The following is a 26,292-nucleotide window of genomic DNA, read 5'->3' on the forward strand; positions in this document are numbered from 1 at the left end:
CTTTTCCTGCAAGAGGGCAGTGTGACCTGTGTTGCTACGTTCCTCTGACTGCCTTCCATGTAGATGCGATGCCTGGATCCTTGGCAGCTATTCTGTGACCAAGAACGGGAAGCCAAGTGAACTGCTGTGACACCAGCCTTACGCCGCTGAGCCAGCACCAGCAGCCCCATGCTTCCAGGCCTCTTACGCAAGAGAAACACATGTGCCTTCCTAAGCCACTGTTAAACTGATGCTTCTGTTACTTTACTCAGAAGTGTTCCCAACCAATGGAAAAATTTCTCTTTACATGTATCTTCTGCAAATAACAGAGATTTGCTATTAACTTATCTGAAACTCTTGAGTCTTTTTAAATAGGAATATAACTAATTCCCCTTTTGTGGATTATTAACGTGTTTTCAGTTATTCCTGTGATCTTATTTTATGTTGCTTTTTAGCACTTTTTCCTTTAGGTTAAATTTTCCCTCTTCCTTGCCATCTGTTGGATTGATACATTTAAAAAAAATCTATATCTTTGTTCAAGTGGTTCCGAAATTACACATCCAATTTCTGCTGTGCGGGACGATTTTCTAGGCGTGTTTCTTTTTGTGCTGTCCCCCACTCATCCTGTCTTCCTGTCCAGTGTTCCATTCTTTGGCAGGGACCAATCTGCTGTCAACCTCAGAAAACAAAATTTTTTCAGATGTTTCATTTTTCAGTTCTAAGAGTTTCATTGGGTTCTTTTTTGTGAGTTTTACTCCTGAAGCCAGATCACTCCTGACAGTGCCCAGTCCTGACTCAGCACTGTGTCCATCTTCTCTCGGAAATCTTTAGTGTCTCTGTGAGTTATTGCAGAGCCCTGCTAATGACCCATCTGTGGGGCAGTGTGGTCTGACACCTTCCCTTCTTAATGACAAGATGCATTTCCTGGCTTCTTTGCATGCCCTGTAAATTCTGATTATATGCTGAATGTCATGGATGATGCATCATGGTACGGTGGCTTCTGTAATCTCCTGAGACATGATGAGTTTTGTTCTAGAAGGTCGTTGAGTTGCTGAAGATAACCTGGACCCGTGGTGGCTTCATCTAGACTCAGTTGGTGTGGACAGTGGCCCTTCTGGAGCTGTGTCAGATCCCACAGCTCCTGCCTCTCCAGGATACTCTTTCCCTCCATTTCCAGCCCCCGGGCCAGTCCTGGAACCAGATTCTCTGCTTTCAGCCCAAGATGGCCTCCACTTCCTGTCTGCACTGTGGGGGTCTATTTGTGGATCTTGCCTCAGTTGTTTGTTGTTTTTATTCTCTAAAAGACACCGGTGACTTCTAGAACCTTGCAGTTGTTGTTGTGGATTTAAAAAATACTATGTCCTGCATTTATAATTGTCATGGCAGCGTGCTAATGCAAATTTGCTAATGCGAATTTCTCTGCTATTATTTGGAATGGAACCTACCCTCCAAAGTTTTAATATATATGAAGTAGCATCAAGAATGTCCAAAATTTATCAATTTGGTCTGCTTTTCTAGAAGAAGTATGTTGTTAGTCTTTCTTCACTCCTCATTCTCTTTCTCACTGAATTAATGTAGGATCCTAGTTTTGTTATTCATTTTTCAGTATGCAAAGTCATCACTACAATGTTTGCTTTGCTCACTGCTGCCTGCTGGACATCCATCCTCCTACTTGGGTTCGGTCTTGCTGGGTTACAATCTGTATTTATTAGCATCCTGGTACTGTAATTTATAACTGAGAAAAACTAACTTCCAAAAAGAAAAGGTTTGTGTTGGCTCATGGTTTCCATTGTTCAGTCCATGGCTGATTGGCCCTGCGCTTGTGGGACCTCAGCCAGGACAGTGCATCATGGCAGGAGTGTGAGGAGCAAAGAGCCACTGACCTCATGGCCAGGATGGGAAAGGGAAGGAGACAGGGTCTCACAATCTCCTTCAAGGACACACCCCTGGGACAGGGACAGAAGACAGCCACTAGGCGCTCCCTCATAAGGTTCTACTGCCTCTTGGTGGTGCCAAGTGGGGGACCAAGCCTTGAACAGATGGACCCTGGGGGACATCCAAATCCAAACTATAGCACAATTAAGCCAGGCATGCATCTGTTATCCCAGCACCCTGGGACACTGAGGCGGGGGACTTCAAGTTCAAGCCCAGCCTGGGCAACTTAGTGGGTTAGAGAGACCCTGTTTCAAAATAAAAGACTTTGGTTTCAAAGTTTGGGTTATTTTTCCTTATTTATTTGTAGGCACCCCCCACCCCCGAACCCTGCTTGGAAGGTTGTCACCTTCATCTTATGAAGTTCTGGGAAATAAGACTAAGTGTGGGCTCATTTTCTTATCTCTTTCTTCAAATCTGGAAATTTTTCTTCTATTATATTTTAGTTATTTTTTCTATGCCATTCTATTACCTCTTAAATGCTTAGCTTTTCTTCACACTTTTTATCGTTGAATCTTAAAACAGCCTGTTTTTGTTCCATAGATGTAATATTCTGTTTAATGTCTAGGATTATTTTAACATTTGTTTGCTGTGTGAAATGTTTGCATGAGGTCTCTGTTTGTTCAGTTTTGTGCATTTCTTGATATTAACTTTCTTTAAATGCTTGGTGATTTTATTATTAATATTATTACTTTTTGGTACCAGGGATCAAACTCAGGACCTTGTGCTTGCGCAGCAGGCTGTGGAACCACTGAGCTAAATACCCAGCCCTGCTTAGTGATTTTAAATTTTGTCCTTATATTTGTGTCTGAAAATTCCTATTTGCCTGTCTGTGGGTCAAGTTGACTCCACGAGTTTGCCCTGGTAAGCACAACAGAGGAAGGCCTTGCTCTGGACAGATGTGTAGCTGCAATGAGCACCCTTCAGTGCTAGAAATTCCAGATTTCCTGCTCTGCTTCCAGAGGCTGCTCAGGGGCTGACTGCCCAGGTTACCAGTGTTCTGGCCAAGGATGCATAGTGACTGATACAGTTTAGCACGAGGATGCTGGGCGGGCAGAGCCGGCTGGCCGATAGTCTGAAGATGTCCCCAGAGAAGCACCCAGGAGGCTTCCTTTCTGTCCTCTTTTCCACAAGTGCAGAACTTCCTCAGAAACCATCTCCCGAAGGTGTTTTAGTGCTTCTTTTCCTTTGGGCTTATTTCTCCCTCAAACCAGACCAGACCCTCTGTGTTCATCTTTCATAACTTCCTGAAACCCTCTGATATGCCAGTAGACATTGTTGGTTTTCAGGTATGGGTTTCTTCTTAACTTCCTATTTTCAGGCGTTGAGCAAGAGGATAGGAGCCTGTAGCACCCCCTTTACCCCAGGACATTTCCTTCCTGGCTATGAACTATAAACGGTACACACTGTTTTTGGGTTACATGGTGTCCCGTATCTTGGTTGAGAGTCACGCTTACAGCAAAAAGACCTGCCAAGATCAGGATTTATAACCAGGAGTTGGAAGGAGTTGAAAACATAGCTTCCATATTTGGCTACCACATTTTACAAGAAAACTTTTTTGTGACCTTTCCAGCCAGACCCAGTTACAGAGGAGTGAGATGCTAGACAATTCCAGAAAATACAAATGCACTTCTAAGTCAGACGCAGCTTGTCCCTGGAAACACGGATGCGTACATGAGACTGTGAGGTTTTATGTGCAGCTCAGGGCGTGGTGTTCATGTATGATTCAGAAAGAATAATATGAGTTGGTATGGATGGAAATGGGCATTTGGATGGGGACTAAGGACAGAATTATAATGCACTCTGGGTGGGTGGAAGACCTCTTTTCCCCTCTGCCAGGGTTGTTTGGAGAAAACTCTATATCCATAACAGTGACTTCTAAAAACAGAATCTTCAAGTATACAATGAATGCAAGAAGAAAAAGTGCACACTGAGAAGATGCCACAGGCTAACTCCAGGTTTCAGAAGCAAAAATTTAAAGGAACATTGTGTCCAGCAAATGGATTTCTTTAGGAGATTCTTATCAGTCTCATCTTGCCAGGAGACACATGGTGATCTGTTGTTGTTAAAGACCTTGAATTCTAGCAAAAGGAACAACTGAACTGATTCAGCATCAACTAAGTTGGGAAAGGAGAAAATATACCTTTAAAAACAAAAACCAAAAACAGATATCTGGCTGCTGTCCTCAAATCCTCCTACACAGCTGATATCTTTTTTTTTTTTTTTTTTGGTACTGGGGATCGAACTTGGGGCCTTGCCCTTGCAGAGGCAGGCAGCAGAACCACTGAGCTAAATCCCTGGCCCCACAACTGATATCTTGATAGGACCAACAAAGTATTGTGTTTCACTGGGTGACGGCGATTTCCTTTTGTTTTGTGCTGAGAATTGAACCCAGAGCCTTGTACATGCTAAGCACATGCTCTATCACTGAGCCACACGCCCATTCGCCTTCCTTTTTTGTTGGTACTAAAGATGGAACCCGGGGTGCTCTACCAGAGAGCTGTACCCCTGGCCCTTTTTATTTTTTGAGACAGGGTCTTGCTAAGTTGCCCAGGCTGGCCTCAAACTTGTGCTTCTCCTGCCTCAGCCTCCCAAGCAGCTGGGATTACAGGTGTGCCCTACACAGTGCTCAGCAACAGCAAGGCCCTGATGACTGGGAACTTCGAGAGAAATCTGTGAGTGGAATGACCAGGGCACCTTCAGGAGACAAAGCCACACTGTAGGGGGCCACAGATTCCTGCCTGGACTCAGGGGCAAATGCAAAGTTGAGATGTAAAAACAAAGTTAGGGCTTGATGCATCTACAGGAAGATAAAGCAGTGGCCGTGATTTTACGAAAAGAAAAAAAGCAGCGCTTGGTTCAATGGGCTGTTGTTTGCTTTGGAATGTGGGCACTGCCACTGGTAACAGAGTGGCGCCCAGCTCGGAGGTGCCCTGCACTAGCAGGGAGGGGCGAGCTCTGCTATCTCCACTCGGCTCGGCTCGGGGGTGCAGGCCACCTGGGCTCCTGTGAACAGCAGATGTGTAACTAGAGGCTCCAGGCTGGGACGAGGTGGTGCACGGACAAGTCCTGTCCTGCGCCGCTGCTGCCTGGGTGCTGGCATTGCCTCTGCAGCCGGAGCTGGCGAGCCAGGCCCTATTACTCACCCGACTGCAGGAACTGTCGGCTGGCTTCTGCTCAGCCAAGAACGCTGATCAATTATGGAGTAGAAACACTGTGTACAAGGACACTAGTTCATCCAAGAACACGAGGACAGCCAGGAATTCAAAATATACAAAGCACAGCTTCCTGCATGCTGTGCCCGAGGCCGCTCGGAGGTGCAGCCAGAGGAAACCTGGCACTGGGGCGGAGAGACAGCTCCGTGACAACACGGCGGGAGGTGTGGAAGTCAGGCAGTCTCAGGCCAGGCGCTGGGCGAAGCCCTCGTGACTGTAAAATGAAGAAATCCACACGAGGAGTGTGATTAAGATGTTTACTGACGTAGATCCAAAGTTATCTGCAAGGAATGAAGGTGCCGTCTTTTTGTGCAAGAGCACACTGCCATGCACATTCCTGAGGACCAGTTCTTTGGGGATGCCGGCTTTTCCATTTCACGGGAAAAGGGGCAGACTGGTGTGCTCGGTGGCCTTGCTGGGTTTCTGTGGCTGGGTTCCGGTAGGTGTCTGGAATCAGCTCGAGGGTGACGGCGTAAGAGAAGCATGCTGGGCCAATGGCCCGACAGCAGTGCTCTTTTGAAGACAGGTGCAAGCTGCTATTGGGAACAGACCCCTTCCCACTGTTCCCAGCACCCAAACCCCACCTGCTGTCATGTGGTGCCAGACACTGGGGAACAAACAAATGATAGTTATGGGCTGCTCTGATGTACCTGATTTGCTTAGGTACAGAAAAACACACACAAGTGTGTTTACTGCTCTGAATTCCAGGCAGATAACATAAAAGTAGAGGGAGCTTGTTTAAACATGCTGCAGTAGCAGATTCCTGGTGGCTTAGGTAGAAGTGTCTTGAAGTTTGCCACTTTCGAGTGAAAAGCAAGAAAAATCACATCCTCCCAATGAGCAGATAGCATCAGGCAAACCTAAATCTCCATTCTGCAGAGTTCCAGGGAGTAAGAGGTGAGGCCAGCCAAGTGTAGCTACACTGGGACCTTCGACCAGATTCCAAAGTTACTTCATTTACTCAGATAGAGCCTGAAACTGTTCTTAAAAGATGCGTGATCCCCATGCAACGGAGCGAAGGGGCCAGGACATTTTGTCAAATGACCCAGTCTGCAGAGACGAGACGTCCCTGAGTGCATCTGAGTTTGAACAAAACTTTCTTTCTTTTGGATAAGAGTACTTCAAAGCTTTAGGACTGGATTAGAATTTAACACTTTTGCTTCCTGGCTTGTTATACACTGATATGAAGACATGTGGAACGTGAAGGCTGTGGATACCTGGAGGCCTTAAAGGAAAGACCATTCGTGAGTTCTCCAATTTGAAAGTCCTTGCTAGGGCTAGGTCAGTCCCGGAGGAAGCCTTGCCAGATCCAAGTTAACATACAGCTGTTTTATCCTCCCATGTACAGCGAGCATCGTGTGTCTTTATGTGACAAAATCTTTTTACGGTTAACTTTTATAAAAACCCTAACAGAATGCCAAAATTAATTTCTAAATTAATTGTTAAAAGTAGAACCAAAGTTCGTTTCTTGTTTTGAGACAACAGTGCAGTTCAGGCTGGCCTTGAACTCACTATGTAGGACAGGTTGGACTCGAACTCCTGGCAATCCTCCTGCCTCAGCCTCTTGAGTGCTGGGCTCACAGGCGTGCACCACCATGCCTGGCCTGAAGTTCATTTTGATAAGAACTTTTTCTAAATAAGAGTACTGGGTCGATGTTAATTTCCTGGATTTGATAGTATGTTCTCATTAGTGAACTCCGGGTAAATGAGGACAGGGGACCTCTCCTATTTTTTTTTTTTTTTTTTGGTACCGGGGATCAAACTTGGGTCCTTGTGCTTGCGCAGCAGGCAGTGAAACCACTGAGCTAAATCCCCGGCCCCAACCTCTCCTATTTTTGAAAGGAGAGTCTATATTTCAAGATAAAGTTCAAAAACCCTATGTATGAAATAACTGCTGGAAGCTTTCCTTACTTTTAAGGAAAAAATCTCCAATACACCCTAAGACTATTATCTGTATGAGAACATTAAGTACTAAAATGGAGAATAGTTTAAAATGTTTTGATTTTGGGGCCAGGGATGTAGCTCAGCGGCAGGAGTGCTCAGTGTGTGCGAAGCCCTGGGTTCAATCTCCAGCACCATCACCACCAACAAATAAATACATTCTTTAGAGACCTTTGGATATGGCTCTGTTTGTAATGAACTATGAATTATCTTACAACTTTTTTCATTTTTAAATAAGGCCCCTAGCAGTGAAGAAATATCCTCTCAAAATTAGTTCTTTTTTATAGCATGGTTAAGACATCTCTTGAGACCTAGAGGGAAACAAGCAACAAATAGTATTACTTCATTAGCATGGTTTTCGCTAAAACAAGACAGGCAACACTGGTTCCTGCGGGTGGGAAGTGGCGGGGTCTGTAACCACATTCTGACTTGGCTCACAGAGGAGGAGCCCTTCTGCCTTGGCGTCTGTGTCCGGTGGGGAGGTCCCTGGTGATGGGGAATGTCGTGATACAGTCTCGCAGGTTCTCAGGAAGATCGAGGGCTGCGAGGGCTGCGTGGGTTTACATGAGGCTGAGAGGTCAAGCGCACAGCCTGGTTTCCCCGATTTAAGCCAGCACTTTGCTATCACAGACTGGGGGTCTTTGAGAGCGCTCGGCCCTCCATGAAGCCGCAGCACGGTGGGAGCCATAGCCGAGTCGGAAGGGCCAAGACTGACCTGACCTAGCCATAGGGACCCTGTGGCTTCCATTTGCGTGGGGTGCTGGCCGTGAGCGGCAGCATGGCAGCCAGGCACACCTGTGTGGCTGGGGAAAGTATTTTCTTGCCAAATCAAGAAAAATGCAGAGAGGGAAGAAAGTTAGAACTAAAGAGAGAGATTCTTAACCACAAGACAGAGAAGGGAGAGGCGCTACAGAGGAAGAGCACGGAAGCGCTGCACCCAGGCGCCAGCAAGTGTCCACTGCCACCCTGCACCAGGACAGCAGAGAGGGCGTGGGAGTGCCCGCCTCCCTGAGCCACCCTCCCCTGGCTCTGCTTCCCAGGGATCTTCCCAGGCGATGGTTTCTCCCACCTCCCTGCGGGCCTCGGCCTTCAGTGCCTGTCACATTCTGCTGCTCTGCAGACATTTTTCCTGAGATCACATCGTGCTCCTCTCTGCTGGGGTCTTCTGAGTGGCGCCCACCGCCTCTTCCCTCGCCCAGCCTGGCCCTGCCCATTGTCTTCCTGCTCCAGGGCCTGACAGTGTCCTCTGCTCACACCCCCTCCCTTCAGCCTCCCTCCCAGCCCTGCAGATCCTGTCGTCCAGATGCCACGCCACCCCCCACTTCTGACACCTCCCCTAGGTCGCGCTGCCTTAATCCCATAAGGGGCTCCTCTCGTCTCCGTCCTCAGGACCGGGCCGTCGGTGGTACCACCTCTGTCTGGTGAGCGCCCCAAGCCCAGGTCTCCACCTGTAGCGCCAGACACAGTGGACCAGAAAAACCAAGCTGGCGGACGGGGCCCTCACTGGACTTTGGTCACTGCAGCTCACTCGCAGCCCTAACACACCCCGCACACGCTTTACCAAGGAGAAAACGGGCGGGCCTTTGAGGAACCTGGCCCCGACCGCGGACAGGCGGGGGTACCGCTCCAGCCCAGGCCACCTGACCAAGTCCTGCTCTGGGCTCAGGCGAGCGCCCAGCAGTGTAGGTCCCAAGGCTGCCAGCCCACCCAGGAAACCAGATCTGGGGGTGCAGACTGAGCCTGCCCGACTGTACTGCTTCCTTCCACTGTGTTCTCCTCCATGGGGACCCCACCGCGTCCCTCACCCTGTAACTGTTTTGATGGCAACACCAGAATCAAGTTCATGTTCTTCATTATCACAGGTAAATGCAAACAGCTACTTTCACTGTAACTTAAAATACAGCACCTCATGGCCAGGGATTTAGCTCAGTGGTTTCGCCGCCTGCTGCACAAGCGCAAGCACAAGGACCTGAGTTCAATCCCTGGTACCAAAATAAATAAATAAATAAACAAATAAAATAAAATACGGCACCTCAGCTTGACTTCTTAGAAAATAACAAACTTCAAAGAATCTTCCCTCCTGTTTAGAAACGTTAAGGTTGTCAGACATTTTGTAAGAGTTTAAGGCAAGAAACATTATTGATGGTGTCATAAATAAGTATTATAACTTTATTAAAATGAAAAGACAATATTCAAAATAATGCAACAAAATGAATAAATCCTTTGTCCAATACTGTACACATAATGCAGAAATCAGTGCATTTTTCTAAAGCATGTTTTAACCTTCATTTAGTTGATACTAAAATATAAGCTTTAAATAGCTCAAATAATATCATTCAGCAGTTTAAACTGTAAACAGCTTGTTTATCTGTTAGGAGCACATCGCAGTCAGGTCCGGCAGTTAGCGAGGCCTTCTCTCGCGCTTGTCAGGACCAGATAAACGCAGCAGAGCCCGTGACGGGGAGCAAAGGTGGGTGTGCGTCTGTCCCCCTGGGCCCAGCGGCAGTGAAGCGACCACCGAGGGCTCGCGCAGGAAGCCGCAGACGGGACATCTGGCAGTAAGACACAGCGTGCTACTGGTCAGTGTTTCACTTAAAAAGCAAACAACCCCCAGGAAATACTGAATAGGAACCAGCAACACAAGGCCAGCTTGTGTTGTATTTGTTTATTAATACAGTCTAAAAAAACAATAACAGAACACAACACGCATCCCCACACAGTCACGCGCAGTCACTGCTGAGCGCTCCCCTCTGCAGCAGGGACCCTGGAGCCGGGGCAGGCGCCTGTGCCCCGACTCGGGCAGCACCCACTGCCCGGGCCACACTGCCATGGGCCACTCCCCTGCGCCATCAGCGGGAGCTGTAAGGAGCAGTAGTGGTGGATTCGCTTAGCTTTCTTTGTTCAAGATGTGGGACGTGTAGAGTGGTGATACGGCTGCCGAATAAACTGCTATCCCTCCGCTCAACGAGACAGAAGACAAAGAGCCTGGAAGTACGAAGTCTTGGGATGGCTTTGAAACGAGGCAGGTATAGACATGGTCAAGAACGCGTGCCCTGCCTTCCATGAAGACTACTTGCAAAAATAAATGAACACATCCAGCAGGCCTAAGAGCCGGAAATCTTCAAACTTACTAAACAAGAACAATTTTTTTTGAATGATTCTGATCTAAAGAATACTGCTTTTTTTCTTCCATTTGCTCAATCTCCAGTCTGTCATCAGCCAGTGCTCCGGCTTGGCTTTTTATTCTTCTGAATATATATTACTCTAAGACAGTAACTAATCAGTTAACCTGCAGCTATGGTCTATGGTTACACCACAAGTTTATCTGTAGGCATACAGCGTAGCTATGTAAAAGCTTCCCCGTCCTCCCCTCCCCACTGCCACATCTCTGAATGGACATTCCCTCCAACACTGACAAATCCGGGACTCTTGGCATAACAGCACCTCACAACTGCTCGCTTCTCTGTGTTCTTTAACAGAGTTCAACTGTTGTGTTTTGCCATCTGACAGATTGTTCTGTGGACCTCAGTCCAACTGGAAAATGGAGAACCACCTGCTCCTGTGTCACTTCCTCGGCACCACGACCCCCAAGTCTAGGGAGAAACCACGTGGGATAAGTGTTTGCGCTTCGTGTGGGCCCCCAGGTCGGCTACTGTCTTACAGTCCATCTTTTCTGTGGCCGACGCCTCACCGCAGTCAGCAGGGAACGGCTGGATTTGGGCGCTCGGGTTTGTTTCTTCCACTTCCCTAAAGAACTTCTCATACTTGTCCAGGTACGGTGGCCTCTCGGGCAGCAGGTAATAATGCGTCGAGCTCACCTTCTTCCCATTCTCAATGATGGGGAGGATGCAGGGAACCTTGTTGGTGGAGCCCTCGCTGGTCTGTCTCTGCAGGGCCTTGCTGCTGACGTACTTGGGGTCTGGGGCAAAGCTCTGGGTCGGGGGCATGACCCCGTTGAGGTAAGACGGAAGGCTTTTGGGGCTCGGTGTGCGGGAGTTGCTCCGGGACAGAGGTTCTCTTGGGGGCACTTTGGGAGGCCTGTCCTCGTCACTGTAGGTGCTGGAAGTCACTTCTGCAGACCACCTTCTGTAATCTGGCTTCACTGGCCGGGGAGGGATGGGGACCCTGGGGGGGACCTCAGGCTTGTCTTCATCAGAGTTGGGTGAGGCTCTGTGTGTGTAGCTGGCTATGCGGATGGCCGGCTTGTTGAAGGAGCCAGCAGGGCCCGAGTGAGACCTCCTCAGCCGGCGGTGGGTCTGAGCAGGAGGAGGGTTGGGACTGGGGGGCCCTCCGTTCTCGTCGGACTCGAAGCTGAGGTCCGCTGCGGAAACACTGGGGGTGTCAAAATATGCATAGTTGATCTGTCCACACCCACGGAAGCTTCGCCTGCCAGGAAGGTCATATCTGAAATCGGAAAGCATGCAGTCTTCCAAGAGGAAGTCTGTGTCGGAGCTGGTCAGGAATTCCACCTCGCAGTCTGCCTCATCCAGAGAGAGGGCTTCGGAGATGGGCAGCGGAGGCAGGGGCCTGGAGCCTCGTTCACAGGGGAAAAGCGAGGAAGGGCAGGTCTTTATCGGGGTAAGTGGGGGAGTGGAGGTGCAGGCCCCGTTCACCGCGAGTTTCTTAAAGCCACACACAACTTGATCCTCTTCACCCTGTCGCAGGCTGTCACCTGAGGGAATGATGAGAGGGGGCAGGCCGGGCTTGTGGGAGGGCCCCGTTTCTGCAAAGTGCTGGCCATTCATCGCTGCAGGCTGTGTGGCGTGCCCTGGAAGGGACAAGGGGCGTTCGTGAGGATCAACGCTCCTCCCCAGCGTGGGGAGAGACAGCCCCAGCAGCCCCGAGACACCCAAGCCACCACCGCAGGGGTAATTAGAGCCACAAGATGGTGAACACACGTGACCCGGTTCAAAGAACAAGTTATCTGCTCCATCTCCCTTGGACATGTGCATGATGCACACCCACACGTCTCAGGCAAGTTCTGTGCTGTGTGCAAAATGTGCAGAAGACGAGCAGCATATAATTTCCATGAGTGCCATGCTATGCCAGCCTTGCCATTTAAGACACGCAACAATACAGGGCAGGCCGGGCATGAGTGAGTTAAGACAAGGTCCTCACTGCCAGCACATCCTAATACCGAGACATGGACTCGCTTGCAGTGGGTTCCCCTGATAAGCAGCTCGAAAAAATCTGAGGAACATAATCTTCAACCACAGAACCACATACATACAGTTTCCTAAGCTGTGATGAACATGTATACTACTTTCACCAAATACTTTCACACATGCATTCAATATTATGAATAAAGATGAGATCTTTTCCAAAGTTTCAAAAGGTTAAGTATGCAATGCAGCAGGAGAGAACTCATTCTGGATCTGAGAAGATCACACTCCCCCAGTTCTCACAGGACTCAGTACTGAGGGTAGGGCCATGGTGAGGTTTGCCTCAGGTCCAGAAAAACACAGCTATGTTCAGACTCTGTTGCCACTAGGGGTCAGACTACTGTTGGACACAGCTCAGGTCTCCACTTTTACAAAGCAATGCTGCAGGACCAGCCAGCTCCCTCTCCCCAGGCCCCATCCCTCCCTCCCGTGCAGGATACAGGATACGTACTGACAGGTGGCAGGGGCTCCGGAGCCCGCGAGTTCAGACTGTAGGCCATGCTGATGGGGTCGATGTTTAGGAAGGTACTGAAAGGAGAGGAGAGGAGAACAGCTCGGTCACACTCGAGCAGCCATGGTGCTCTCTGCACATGGTCACATCACACTGTCACTCAGAAGGCAGCACCGCATCCTCTGCTTACTTTTCAAACTCACTGCGACTGCCCCAGCAGGTCTTCCTATTCCCCAGGGCCTGGCCATTGTGCAGAAATCCCGGCTTTAATGGGACTCGAATCTCCTGAGCAGCAACTCCTGCTGTGGACATTGTGCCTTATTCTGGGATGTCTCCAAGGCTGTGAAGCCCAGGGTTTGAAGTCAACCAGTAGCTTTCATTCCCTAAGAGGGATCAGGGAAAAAAATTCAAAAATATATTAGGATACTCTAAATTATGGCATAAATGGGTTAATATTAGAGCATTTGAAGAGTATGGAATAGAAAAATTCAGTTGCAGGGCTTCACATCTTACTTCTTTTGAGGGTAAATGTACACACTACTATACATACCAGCGAACGCACACACGCACACATATGCATCGATATACTCTTACGTATCTCCACCCCTCAATCCAGACTCAGCAATGTCTTCACAGAAGAGCGTCCAGCATCAGAGAAGCAGATCGCCCACTGCAGAGCCTGCAGGACAGCAGATCAGGCTCCCCACCCCGTCCCACTGGAGCAACCTCCTAAGGCAGGGGTGCCGAGCCTCTTAGAGACTGTAACCCAAAACCCACTTACTTATCAGAGTGTCAATTAGACCTGCAATTAAACCTGAGTACTGATGTTTTAGTTCAGAAAAAAACAACTCATACATTAACATCTTTTGTCTTAAAAGAAAAACAAGCAGCACGCTCGCCACCACTGTTCTAAGGAAAGGCTGTACTGGGCAAGAGGCACAAGCGAGTCCAGCTTATCTTCGCCAGGCTAACACAGTAAATCAGAGAAACACCATATTTCACACTGCAGCCCAGGATTCAGCAAGACCCGACAGTTAAACAACAGATTCTGGGGCCGGGGATTTAGCTCAGTGGTGCTGCCGCCTGCCTCGCAAGTGCAAGGTCCCGAGTTTGATCCTCGGTACCAAAACAAAGCAAAACAAAAAAATCCAAGAGATTCTGCAGTCCTGGTGCCTGACTGCCCCGCAGCCTAGCATTTACTTGGAGTCTGTACTGGGGAATGGCCGTGGAAGACATATTCTCCAGTTATTACTTCCTCAAGAAGTAGTTATATGTGAAGACCCTAATTTCCATTATCCTGTGAAAATCAAGTTTTGCAAGATTACTGGCTTTGGTGGTAGACTGGGACAGTGTCCTCCCTCCCTTGCAAAGACAAACTTAAAAGTACATTCTTCACATTCTCCTTTGTCAAATGCCCAGTATTTCATGTCTTGCCTCGCTGCTAAATATAAAAGCTAAGTACATTTTTTCTTAAACTTTAGGAACCCCCTCCCTTGTCAAATGTTACAGTTTAAAGTCTGCATGGCCTCTTTTTAATTTACTTTAACATTGGTTACATCATCAAGTGTGAATTAGTGTCAATTTTTGCTGCCTTCAGATATTCTCATTTACTTCAAGTCTTTTTTTCCTCAGACGTCAGGATACTGGCAACCATCCCTGTGAGGACCCTTGGGGGAATGTACACATAAACAACAGCACCTTCTCGCTCTCACTAAATATCTGCACACCTACGGAGCGCTGGTGCCGGGCTGAAGACTGCAGATGCCATGAAGGTGACACCGCCACCTCTGCAGAGGGGGTGGGGCACGCAGTTCTAGAATTGCTCAACAACTTAAAGTCTATTATTTACAAATCTGTCACCTCTTACTAGACTGTGAGCTCAGGGACAGCGGCTGCGCCCCAATCAGCTTTTAATCATCACATCAGTAGGCACTCAGTAAGTGAATGCTAAAGACTGTACAACGCCATCGAGTTATCATCATCGATAGCAACAGAGCAGAGTGTGTTAGGTGAAGATCTAAAGAAATGCAAGTGTTTATCATTTGTGTCTTTTCCACATTAACAAGGAAGGGCGAGAGTAAAGGTCTCAGCGACAAGGGATGGCCCAGTCACCGAGCCTCTGCGCTTCCTCTCCCAGTCTGCTCTTCTGCCATGCGGGGCGCAGATTTCATGATAAGTTTAAAATATTATTGCAAATAGCCAAGCATTATTTTTCTTAAAATCAACCTCTCAAAGACACATGATTTTTAAAAAATCTGCCACTGAAGAAATTCTAATCACTGGGAGGTCTTTGAGGGTGGTTTTAGATGAAAAATGGAGCAAATGCATTATTTACCATCAGGTAAAGCTATGTAAAATTTAGAAACCAATGTACTTTGGGTACTGAGCCCAGTGGCTTATCATGCTTTTTCTGAGCATTCTACAAGCACTGGCAAGACTACAGGGAAAGTATCTGTGGTAATATAAAAAATGAAAGGCAAGATAGGAAGAGGAATATGGTATTTAAGTAGTTTGGAAGCGCACGTTTGAAGATTGTTCATCCAGATTAGAGGAAAATGCTGCGGGGGTTCTGGAGCCCAGCCCCCACCTGTCGGCAAGCCAAGTGCTCCTAGTAATTACTGTGTGTCAGCCTCCCAGTGCCATCCACATCTGAAGCTTTCAACAGAACGATTGTGTAACGATGGCCCCTGCTGAATGGCCTGGGAATTCTAAACTTACATTCCAATGGCCACTTAAAATTATTTATACGTTCTAGAAAAAGTTATTTTTTACTCATTGTTTCCATCACCTACTTGTTAGCTTTCTTAAGAAAAAAATTTTTTTAGTATAAAAAGAATTGTGTTCACTAAGCCAGCTCACTTCTGACCACAATAGTGTCTTTGTGTATTCATAGAAGGTGACCTGCCTCTAAATTTCAATGGGGAATTGTGAATGGGCTGTGTTATGAAACTGTCCGAACTTCCTACTCGCTTGCATGGGAGAAGTGAGGAGGGCGATATAATTGCCATGTTCTCTTCTTCAGGAAAATAACTTCAAGCTGGAGATCCAAAATGAGCAATCCCATAGCTCTGGAAGAAAAGTTTAAAATAATTGTTCTTTAGACTGTAAATTGAGGGCATGAAACCACCTGAAATGCTATTCCACTTCTCTGAAAACCCAGTATTTAGTCCATATATAGTGTGTGTGTGTGTCCAAGCGCGTGCGTGCGCCCGTGTATGTGTGTGTGTGTGTGTGTGTGAGAGAGAGAGAGAGAGAAAGAAGTCAATTTGGCCAACTGCAAGCTAGAAAGAAATCCTGCTCCAGTGAAATCTAGTACTGCATGTGTCAAATGTTATCTGGCTCCTTATGACTGGAAACTAGTTCTGCTGTATAATTCATTAGAAAAACAACTGCAAAAAAGCTACCTATGTAGGAAAAATCAATACCTGAAAGGACAAGATGCCACTGTTATGGAATGCAGAAACAGAAACACGAGTGCTAATCCAGGCAGCATGGTGCAGACAGGATCCAAACAACACAGCAATGACAATTTTTGTTACACTCACAGACTAATCTTCAGCCTTTTCGGTGGGTCAAAAATGCACTTAAATACCAGTTTCAGATAAGGGCTGCCTTTTTCTGTTCACGTCCCTGATTCTCACCTTAATTCAAGGTGTGGGGGCTTTAAGTCCTGTGCTTCTGGAGGATCTCATTTTATTTCTCTCTCCTCCTCCCCCCAAGTTCTAACCCATTCCTGTGGCTTCAGCTCTGCAGAGTCCCTGAATGGAGGGTTCCAGCCTGGCCCGAGCTTCAACTCTGATTCCCTATTGTCTGGTGATTATCCTTCCACTTGGATGGGCCGCTGGCATTTTAAACTCTATAAACCAGACTTGTCTTTTTGCTAACTCTGCTCCCCCAGTTCATGGTCCAGGGGGATCACATGTCTCCAAGAGGCATGGCTTTCCATCTGAGTTAAGGCTGATACACATTCAACTGCCAAGCTCCCCAAAGTGTGTTTGTATTTGTTCTCAACTGGATTCTCCTTCCAGCTGCACCTGCCTCAGGCCTGAAAATAACCCATTCTACACACCGGTGTCAGATCCACAGTCCTCACAGACTGCTCCAACTAACGTCTTCCCCTGGTCAGGAACCTTCAAAGGCTCCTAAATAAAACCTCCTCCACCTGGCATGCGTGTGAGCCTTTACATACCTGTGTTACAATAAAAAATACCCTAAACAAAGGCAGTCTTGCTACTTATATAATTATGTATTTTATATGCAGCCCATGACAATTCCTTTCAGGCAGCGCGGCCCAGGCAAGCCAGGTGGTGGTCCAAGCCACCTGCTACGAGGGCTTCTTCTCTCCAATCTGTCTGCATCCAACGTAGCCCTCGGCCCCACGAACCCTCCCTGTGAGGAGGAGCAGTGTCTCATTCTGAGACTGCTTCGTGCTGGGCCGGTTTCCCTCCCACCGTCCCCATCTGCGGGGCTGGGGCTGGGGTCTGCTGTGTCCGTCTCTGACCCTGGCCTCGTTTCCTTCTAATAAATACTGATTAAATGGACACTGGAAAAACACCCAGCTCGTTTCTAGAAAGTAATTACATACATGCCAGTCTCTCACAGGCTGTAAGTCAGCTAAGAGGGAAAAACTGAAGATTTGTAAGGGATAAAGTCAACGTGTGCTGGGGTGAGGAGACTGCCAACAACAATTTAACAGGCCGAGGATATCCTGAACTCATTTCCGAAATCCAAGTGGACAGTGGACAGGCTGAGCAAAAAATTTAAGCTTCAATGCCTAACACAGCTTTCTAATTTGGCTTCTGTTAGTCTGAATTCACCTGAAGCCATTAGGGGAGAGCTTTCTGAAACAAAGAACTCTACCTTCTCTTGCACACTACTCCTTCTGGACGACAATGCACCTACTGTGTTTTCACTGCTAAATTTAAGGTAACCTTCCTTTAAAAAAAAAGCTATACCCAAATCACACTGCACACCTTTTTATTAAGGTGAAACCACATGCCTTTAGCTTGCAGATAATCTCTTTGAAACTGCTTTTTACACACGCGCGCACGCACACTCAGACTCCCAGGCTACCTTAAGGCAGTAACCTAGATATGCTCACCTTACCACCAGATCTCATTAATAAATCTCAGGTGCAATCTACAAGAGGAGGAGGGGCACATTTTTGTCATACAACTCATCCAGATCTGCCCAGTGCTTCCTTATTTAAGAGTGTGATGTAATTTCCTTCTTCAATCTGGTTCTAGAACCTGATTTCTGTTTGTTCAGAGTGATAAATGGTCTTTTCAGCTGCATTTAACAATTACCTACATAACTATTTCCAAAATCAGGGAAGACACAAGGTAACATATTTACAAACAAAATTTAAAAAAGGAAACTAATTAGCAATATGACACATCCCATCATTTTAGATCCTCCCCAATACACCAATGTGTTTCTGTTCATTTAAAAAATGTCTAACCATCTCAGAAAATACAAAAAACCCACTATCTGACTGTAATATCGAGAGCACTAGTAACCAGACTATTTGACACAACATTCAGCTTATCTGCTTCATGGAATTTTATTAATAATCTGAAAACACTTATTTGATATTCATGGATATATTCAGTGTTTATGGCAGTTACGATGTGGTACAACCTGAGTTTATTTACTGAAAGCAAAAGGAAAATCTGCAGAGATTTTTCAAAAACAAAGGCTCTAATTCAGGTCTTTAGATTTCATTTTAATAGGCTATGATTTGGGGGTAGGGAAAGAAAAGAAGAGGCAAGTTAAGAAAATTTCCTTTGTTGTACTCTGTTGCCATGGAAGAGCAGAAATTGCCTTTAAATTAAATGTAGGGATGATAGGGCCAGGGATTTGGCTTAGTGGTTCTGCCGCTTGCCTTGCAAGTGCAAAGACCGGAGTTCGATCCCTGGTACCAAAAAAAAAAAAAAAAAAATCACATAAATGTAGGGATGACTTGTTGAATAAAACGCAATTAAAGTACTCGTGGATGAATCCAAGCACAACTGGATGGTTCTCGCAGGGATTAAAACGCAGCCTGCAATGGTGAAAATGAACGTCTGTGCCTGTGAGTGGAGCTCCGCTCCTTGGGGACCCTAAACACGGCCAGCACATAAAGGCCCATTTGTAGGTTGTGAAATGGAGGCAACAAGGAAAATAATTCTCTTCAGACTGTCAAAATCAAAACTAAATGACACGATTTCTTCAATAATTGGGAAACTTTCAAGCAAAGTATTTTAAGAAATGGCAAGCTAACAAAAACTATTCGTTCAACCACCATAATCAATAGCCTTTTGATGCACTCAGCCCCACACAATCCTAATACGACAGCAGAAAATGAGGGAATGTGTTCTTTTCTCCTTTTCCTCCAGAGCGCAATACTTACAGACAGAAACATATTCCCTTTCAACATACAATAGATTTCTAACTGTGAAAGACCTGTGAAATCCATTGAATCTTAACGACAATGAACACAATGGTCTAATGACAGGAGGCAAGTCTTTAAAACTTCAAATTTATTTAACAAGCATTTAGGTTACCCAATGGGAAACTCTGGATTGCTACAATTAACATATAGCCATTAATAATAACTAGCATCCATCGGACACCTATATGCCAGGCGCTGCTGTGTGTGCTTCAAGTGTGTATCTAATCCTCTTCCCAGCTGTGCCACGGGGTTTCCATTACCACTCTCATTTACAGAGGAGCTGCTCCAGGTGGAACCTAGCGACCATGTGGCCAGGACACACTGCAGGAAGGCTGCTTCTAAGCCCAGGCTCTCAACTGCCACACAACCTCCCTCTGACAGTCACTGGGGGTGGGATCTGCTCTAGCACCATGCTCCGCTTTTATGGGCAGTGCACACACATTTCTGCAAGGGGAGGATTTTGCTTGATAACAGTTTTCATGGGCAGGGATAATCTGAAGTCTATGAAAGTGTCTGCTTTACTTCAACTCCCTCAAATTGTCCTATTAAGTCTTTAATTGTTCTTCCAGCTATCCTTTTTTTTTTTTGGTACTGGGGATCGAACTCGGGACCTTGTGCTTGCAAGGCAGGCGCCAGAACCACTGAGCTAAATCCCCTGCCCTCGGCTTACAAATCTAACACGGGTGGGTTATGGGATCAATCTGACCACCTACCACCACTAGCAACAGTTCTCTCCAAGCCCTCAACCTTCAGTGACTCGGATACCCACCACACGGGGTCTGCTATAACTCTGTGTTTGACACAGCACAGAGCTGACTGGACTTGTGGAAGGGGCTCCTCCACATACCCTACAGGCCTTCTCCAGCACTGCCACAGCATGGCTCCCAATGAGGGCATTACAATCAGGTTCTACTGTAAAATCTGCAATTTAACCACAGTGCACCTTGTTTGGAGGGCACTCTACACAATTACAAAGCACTTTCTTACACATTATCTCACTTGATCCCCACAACACCCCTCTCAGAGCAAGGATTAGGATCTCCATTTTGCAAATAAGGAAATGAAGCGAGGCTAAACATCCTGCCCTGAGCAGCGCCATCAGGGCTCTTCTGCCCTGCAAGCCAGGGTTTCCCCAGGACACGCTCGCCACCTCTCCTCTCCAGTGTCTTCATGTCTCTCCTCCTAACAGTCTTGTTTATAAAAGTGGAGACTGACACAAAGGACTGCTAAGTGCTGCCGCAGAGATGGGTACTATATTCAGCCTGGTATTCCTCTCAGATTCTTAGAGGGCAAGGACTAATTCTTTTCACAAATATATATCAGATGCTTTTTCTGGCCCAGTGTGAGAGGTGAAAGGGAGGTGTAGATGCTGTCTGTGAAGTCTCTGAGTTAAGGGGCAGCAGGGATGACAAACAAGGCAGCCAACAATTTCAGATGATTGTGCTAACGTTCAAGGGAACAAGCAGGGGACGGTGACAGCACAAGGAGGTGGACTAGGACACTATTTACACAGGTGCTAGGGAAGGACTAGCTGAGCAGGTGACTTAAAACCAAAATCCAAAGGATGAAAGAGTAGCCATGAGAAGAGTTATTAGAGCCTTCCACACACAGTGAACAGTATGTCAGTATGTCCTAAGCAACAATCTCTGATGAGGCAAATTTCCTGTCTGTGGGTCCTAAATAAGAGTTTTTGAACAATGTCTTCTAACCCTTACCATTCTGTTTCTGGGTTGAAAGGGTCTCTGTCTTATGCAGCCCAAGTCCCACACGAAACAGATACGTTCACTGAGGCCTGGAAGGGAGGTCTGTGTGTGACATCACCAATCTGAGGCACAGGGAACTGGTCCCGAGGATCAGTGAAAACCCCAAGTCTCCGAATCTTTCTTCCTCTCACCTTCTAAATCTGAATCCCGCACTAACTTTTTTCTGCCCTAACATTAATTCTCTGTTAAGCTAGTGACTTACAGTCAGGACCTTGAAACTCACCAGCTTTATCTACCTTTACAAGCATGTGTTTACACTGTGTGAACAATGCCAGAATACCACAACTACATTGTGTTTATCTAGTGAGGCGGTCATTTATTAGCTTTTACACAGCATCACCAGACACCTGCAAAGGATGCTAAGTGTATCCTGAGGATGTGGTAACAGTTCATATTTATTGAGAATAATAGCAACTGCTTCTCTGGTAGAGGGAGCCTGCAACATTCAAATTCCAGGAATTATCCTGGGCACCACCTTTTCCCTCCTCTGCTCAGCTTTCTAAAGCAACCTGATGGTATGTTGACAATCAGGTCAGTTTCAAGCAAGTTAGATTGTGCCTGTAATTTAGGCAACTTGCTTTTAAAAGCTACCATTAGTATGAGCAGAAAGGAAGTATTATCTAGTTCAACTTGAGAAGCAGCAGTGAGGAGTTATTTTCATACAAAAACTCAAGACTGCAACATAATTACACCTCACAGGAGGGTAACCAGAACCTATTGTGTACTGAAAGTAGAGAAAAACAATTTTACCTGTCAAAATTATGAATAATTCAGACATTTCGTAACAACTATAAAAAATAGATTTACTTTCCAACCCTTATCAGTGACTGGGCCAACTCTGCTGAGCCCGAAAATGTAAAACATGCTTTCATGCATTTATTTATCAACACCAGCTATGTGCAAGGCTGTGCAAGATAAAAGCTATACAAGGCAGGGTTCCTGCCCTGAAGGAGTTTGCTGTCCAATATACCTGCCAGGTTATAAATTGATAGCTGAAGACTTCCATCGCCTATTAGCAAGCATCCACCAGAGCACAGGTGGGGGAAAAAAACCTGTACAGGAAGTGAGGGGAAGGACAAAGAGTGTCTGAAATCTATGTAAAAACCTCTACTATTCAGAAAAGGGATGGACTGATGACATACTTAGAATCTATCACAGCCAGCAGGTTACCAAGAAATCGGCTTCTTCTATTTTGGTCTTTAAAAATTTGGTCTTTTGCTGTTACAGCTACCTAGGCTGTCTTTGGTCTCCTTAAGTAAAATGTCTCATAAAACTGTGTAATTACAGAAATGGAAAGAAATACAGTTTTTTAAAAAGTGAAGACTAAGTACAGTGAACCCAGATGTTTCAGTCTCAACAAATGTATACCCACTGCATCCTTACAGATTTATACAAGCTTGAAACTCTGCAGAACATTTGTTCTCCGGGAGGAAAACAAAAAGGCATTTTTAAACCTCACCTTTCTTCACCCCTGACAGTTGCCTAGAAACCAGTCCTGCCCTACCTGTGGTACAGGTGTACCTCAAGTCACCAATACATCTCTTTTAAAGCTACAGCCTCTCTTCTGACTGCACTTAAGTTTATGACTAACAATCTATTCACATTTTTATCAGGTAAGAGACTGGTTTCTTTCAAGCAAGGATGAAACCTTAATAAAGACCTACCAAGCACCAATACGGCCCCAATCATGGTTAGGCAATCATCTCGTGTGTACAAGGTTACCATGTACATATAAATACACGAAATTCCCAACAGGCATTCACGTTTTGAACACGAAACTCCGCAGTTCCATTCCTTTTGAAGTTGTAAAGACACTCAGAGAAAGGAATCACGTTTCTAGAGTAGGAAGAAATGGACGCGGAGCGACTGGGACGAATGGAAAAACACAGATTTTGGAAATGCCCACGGGTCGCTGAGAGATGCGGGGAGCCGGCAGGCTGCGGCTGAGAGCTGGAAGCAAGCGCGGACGAGCAGTCGCGACCTCGCTCCGCAGCCTCCCGCGCGAGCCTTGGGCAGGACGCACGGGCACCGCACGGCACCGAGAGCCCGGGCCGCGATCGCCGGCGGCGGGGGACCCGAGGGCGCCGCTCCGGAGCCCGCCGCCGTCCGAGCCCGGAGCCCGGTGGGGCCGGGACGTGCGGGGCTCCGGGGTGCTCGGCCCCAGCCCGGGGAGGAGCGTCGCCACCTCGGAGCAGGGAAGGAGGCGGGCACGGCGACCCCGGCCCCAGGCGCCCCCGAGGGCACCCCGCGCCCTCTCCGCGCCCTGCGCACCCCGCCCTCCGTCGTCGGGAGCCGCCCGCCTCCGCGTCCGCCCCACCCCCTCTCGGCGGGCCAGGCCCCTTACCCCGGGGGAGCGGCGGCTGCCCGCGGCGCCCTCTCGCGCATGTCCGTCCCGGCTGGCTCGGGGCCGCGGGCTCGGGGGGGCCTGGACACTGCGCAGGCGCGTCGTCTTCCGCTCGCACTCTCCCGCGCGCCTCGCCTCGCACTGGGCCGCTGCTGTCCCGCCGCCGCCGCCTATATTTATAGCATCTGGGCCGAGCATGACGTCGACGCTGCCCGCCCCGCCTCCCTCGCGCAACCAACCCGGGAGGCCAGGCGCTTAAAGGGGCGACGCCGCCGAAGCCGCGTTTGCGTGGGGCCCACCGGGGCGTCGCGCGATCGCGCGGGAGGCAAGCTGGGTGTCCCCAGAGGTGGCCCGGGCGCATCGCCCGTGACCTGCGCCGGCTCTGTGAACAGCTGCGGAGTCCTTTGACTCCAAGTTCTCCTGCGGGAAGCCCGGCCGCGCGCGGAACTCCCCTCCAGCCCCAGGCAGGACTTGGCTTTTTCGCCCCTGCCGCCGGGCAGATGGGGCGGGAGCCCGCGAGGGGGATCCGGGGGCGGTGAGGGACCAAGAAAGACAGCGAGGGGCCGCGAGGAACAGCGAGGCGCAGGATGCAGGCCAATGAGGGACGGTGCAGGGCCGGGAGGAGCAGCAAGGGACAGCGTGGGACAGTGTGCAGGCCACGTCGGCCACGTAGCCGCGCTGTCGCGCGCCAGGAAGCTGACAGGCTCGGTGGTGCTGACCCCAGGCCCGCCCGCCGCCTCGCTCCGTGTTTACCTGTCACCGGTCGGGCCCAGTGGCCTCGACGTCTCCTGGCACCAGGGGAAGGGGCGGCCACTGATGCCTAAGGACGCGACGCCAGCGAGGCTGCAGAGGAGGTTTCCGGGGGCGCCAGTGATGCAACTTGGGCTTATACTTTAACCGTAAAATAAATAATACAAATGATAACAAACCAAGAGTAGCTAAAGTGAGAAAAAAAGCAAACAGACAGAAACCCTCCAGTTGGAGCTAGCAGATTCCCTGAGTGGCACTCTGGGGTGGAGGCGGGCCCTTCTCGAACTTGTAGGGTAAGGCCTGCTGATTGGACTGCCAGCACCGCCTAATTGGGCCAGTTTAACATATGGAAAGAGGTTCCGGCCTCATTATCAGGTTAACTATTAACTCTGAGTTTGTGAACGGATTTGCCTTTTCTTCACCATTATTAACTTACATTCTTTAATTCAAATGCCTGCTTTTGAATTCAAGGCCGTGAGGACAAAATTAAATATATATATTATCCCTTTGCCTTCTGTGTTGCAAGATAAACAAATGTCTGGCAGAGACGGGCTACATTTTTCTTTCTGATGGTTCCTCCTGGCTTGCAGGGGCTGTTGGGTCATCTTCCCGCCACAATACTTATCAACAATTTAGTTATCCCAACTTAGTTATCCTCTTACTTATTGTCATTCACTTAGTATTATTTTAGGATTATAAAAATTAGTCACAACTATTGCTGATATTCTTACTCAATTAACTACATTTTTTTTGATTCGCAGAAAATCTATCCAGGTCTTTCAACCCCAGACCTTCCTCACTTACGTTCCCAGCTCACCCATATGCTGTTTATCAGGATAAAAAAAAAAAAGATCTGCCTGAGAACATCTTTTCAGACCTCATGGTACAGCATTTACTGAATGGGTACTGGGTGAGCTCCAGTTTCATTTAAAAGGAACCCTAGTTACGCTATTTCAAGTCACCACAATACAGTTGTAATTTGTGCTTTGGCCTTATTGGCATGCTTTTACATTCCCCTATTCATAAAACAGTGATAATCACCAGGGCAACCATCAGACACACCCCTTCTTTAGAGAAAGAAGATCAACAGGATATAGTTGTGAGTTGTAGGATGTGCTAATGTGTTGGTAAATTATCAAAAATCATGAGTAATACGTGATTAATCTGATTTTTGTCTTCTATTTTAAACTTGCAAAATAAGCATCTGATTTATTCAGTTTTTGGAAAAACTTATAGATGCTAGTTTAATGAAGTCAGCTTATAATTATATTCATATAATAAAACTTTCTCAGCTGTGGAGGAGTTGATGAGAAGACTTACACCCCACAAATCTGTTATCTAATAGTCTACTTAATGGTATTTTGTAATAACATCAATATGTCAATAATACTGCAGAATATTCTGGGAAAAGATTAGAAGGAAAAATGCTAAGCAATATGAAGTGATTCTAGCATGTTTATCAACTGATCATCTATTGACCTTCAGTGGATTTGAACACTAGATTAACGATTCAGAGAAAATATTCTTTTCTCATCAACCCAATGTGGTTTTAAACTATTTCCAATAAGAAAGAAATTTAAAGTCAATGTTTTTAAAAATCTCTTACAGAACATTTGAGTCCATTTCCCAAGAAATTTATGTTAGCTGACTGGTTTTTTTTTTTTTTTTTGGTACCAGGGATCCAACTTGGGTCCTTATGCTTGCAGGGCAAGTGGCGGAACCACTGAGCTAAATCCCCGGCCCTAGCTGACTGTTTTGAATAGAACTTAAACATCAACAACATGAGAACTGTGTCATATTGACCCAAATTGTCATTTTGCAAATGCTTTTCTTTCAGCATAAGGAGAAACTGTCTTTGGAGCAAGATCAGGCTTGAGGTTTTGACTCAGAAACCTGAGAATCACATTGTTCTGCGGACACTGCTCAAGGAAATTTCAGTCATGTATAAGCAGAAATGTGCTGGACAGGGAGTTATCAAATGTAGGCTTATGTGATTACGTATTGCAGTCCTATAGAAAAGTATGCACATTTCTGGCTTTTATTCGTCTTGGTCATAGGTGGTTTTGTGTTCCTACTAATAAAGAAATATTTTAAAGTCAGACCCTTTTTGTGTTCCCTTATTAGTCCTAGAGTCTTTATTTCTGTGTACACATGGACATAAATGTCTATTAGGTACTGTTTTTTTACTAGTCTATACTGTGTGATTAAAAGATACATGAGATGGAAGAACTGCAGTCTTTAGAAGCTGTTTGGTATCCTGAACTATATTTTGGAAACAATCATGCATAGGCATATATATTATACATCTCCAATAAGCTCCGT

The 26,292-nt window shown here is 47.0% G+C and overlaps 1 protein-coding gene and 1 long non-coding RNA gene across 3 annotated transcripts; one reads left to right on the top strand and one right to left on the bottom strand.

The window, feature by feature from the left end:
• Positions 1-9,210: 9,210 nt before the first annotated feature.
• On the bottom strand, positions 9,211-24,225 carry Errfi1 (ERBB receptor feedback inhibitor 1). 2 transcript variants are annotated; one of them, XM_004863679.4, is made up of 4 exons: positions 23,974-24,225; positions 12,871-13,063; positions 12,681-12,757; positions 9,211-11,835 (listed from the first exon to the last, which is right to left on the bottom strand). In XM_004863679.4, exons 2-4 carry the CDS (start codon positions 12,990-12,992, stop codon positions 10,661-10,663), a joined length of 1,374 nt encoding a protein of 457 aa, XP_004863736.1. In that variant the 5' UTR covers positions 12,993-13,063; positions 23,974-24,225; the 3' UTR covers positions 9,211-10,660. The 2 variants fall into 2 exon arrangements, with proteins under 2 accessions (XP_004863736.1, XP_004863735.1); XM_004863678.3 differs by lacking the exon at positions 23,974-24,225 and adding an exon at positions 23,221-23,360.
• Positions 11,852-16,901, top strand: LOC110345586 (uncharacterized). Its single transcript, XR_002389010.2, has 3 exons — positions 11,852-12,041; positions 14,313-14,452; positions 16,709-16,901. It is a non-coding gene; the product is annotated as an uncharacterized LOC110345586 (long non-coding RNA).
• Positions 24,226-26,292: the final 2,067 nt, after the last annotated feature.

Source organism: Heterocephalus glaber, unplaced genomic scaffold (assembly GCF_053883595.1).
Source record: "Heterocephalus glaber isolate CG9 unplaced genomic scaffold, H.glaber_assembly_v1.0 deba00001447, whole genome shotgun sequence".
Lineage (NCBI taxonomy): Eukaryota > Metazoa > Chordata > Mammalia > Rodentia > Bathyergidae > Heterocephalus > Heterocephalus glaber.

Bases quoted from the DNA above. Each gene is read 5' to 3' on its own strand.
- Errfi1 (XM_004863679.4), bottom strand. From the start codon at position 12,992: ATGTCCACAGCAGGAGTTGCTGCTCAGGAGATTCGAGTCCCATTAAAG. The intron at 12,758-12,870 runs GTAAGCAGAGGA...CTCTCCTTTCAG, and splicing joins AGTCGCAGTGAGTTTGAAAA to TACCTTCCTAAACATCGACC. The intron at 11,836-12,680 runs GTACGTATCCTG...TGTCCCTTCCAG, and splicing joins GGAGCCCCTGCCACCTGTCA to GGCACGCCACACAGCCTGCA.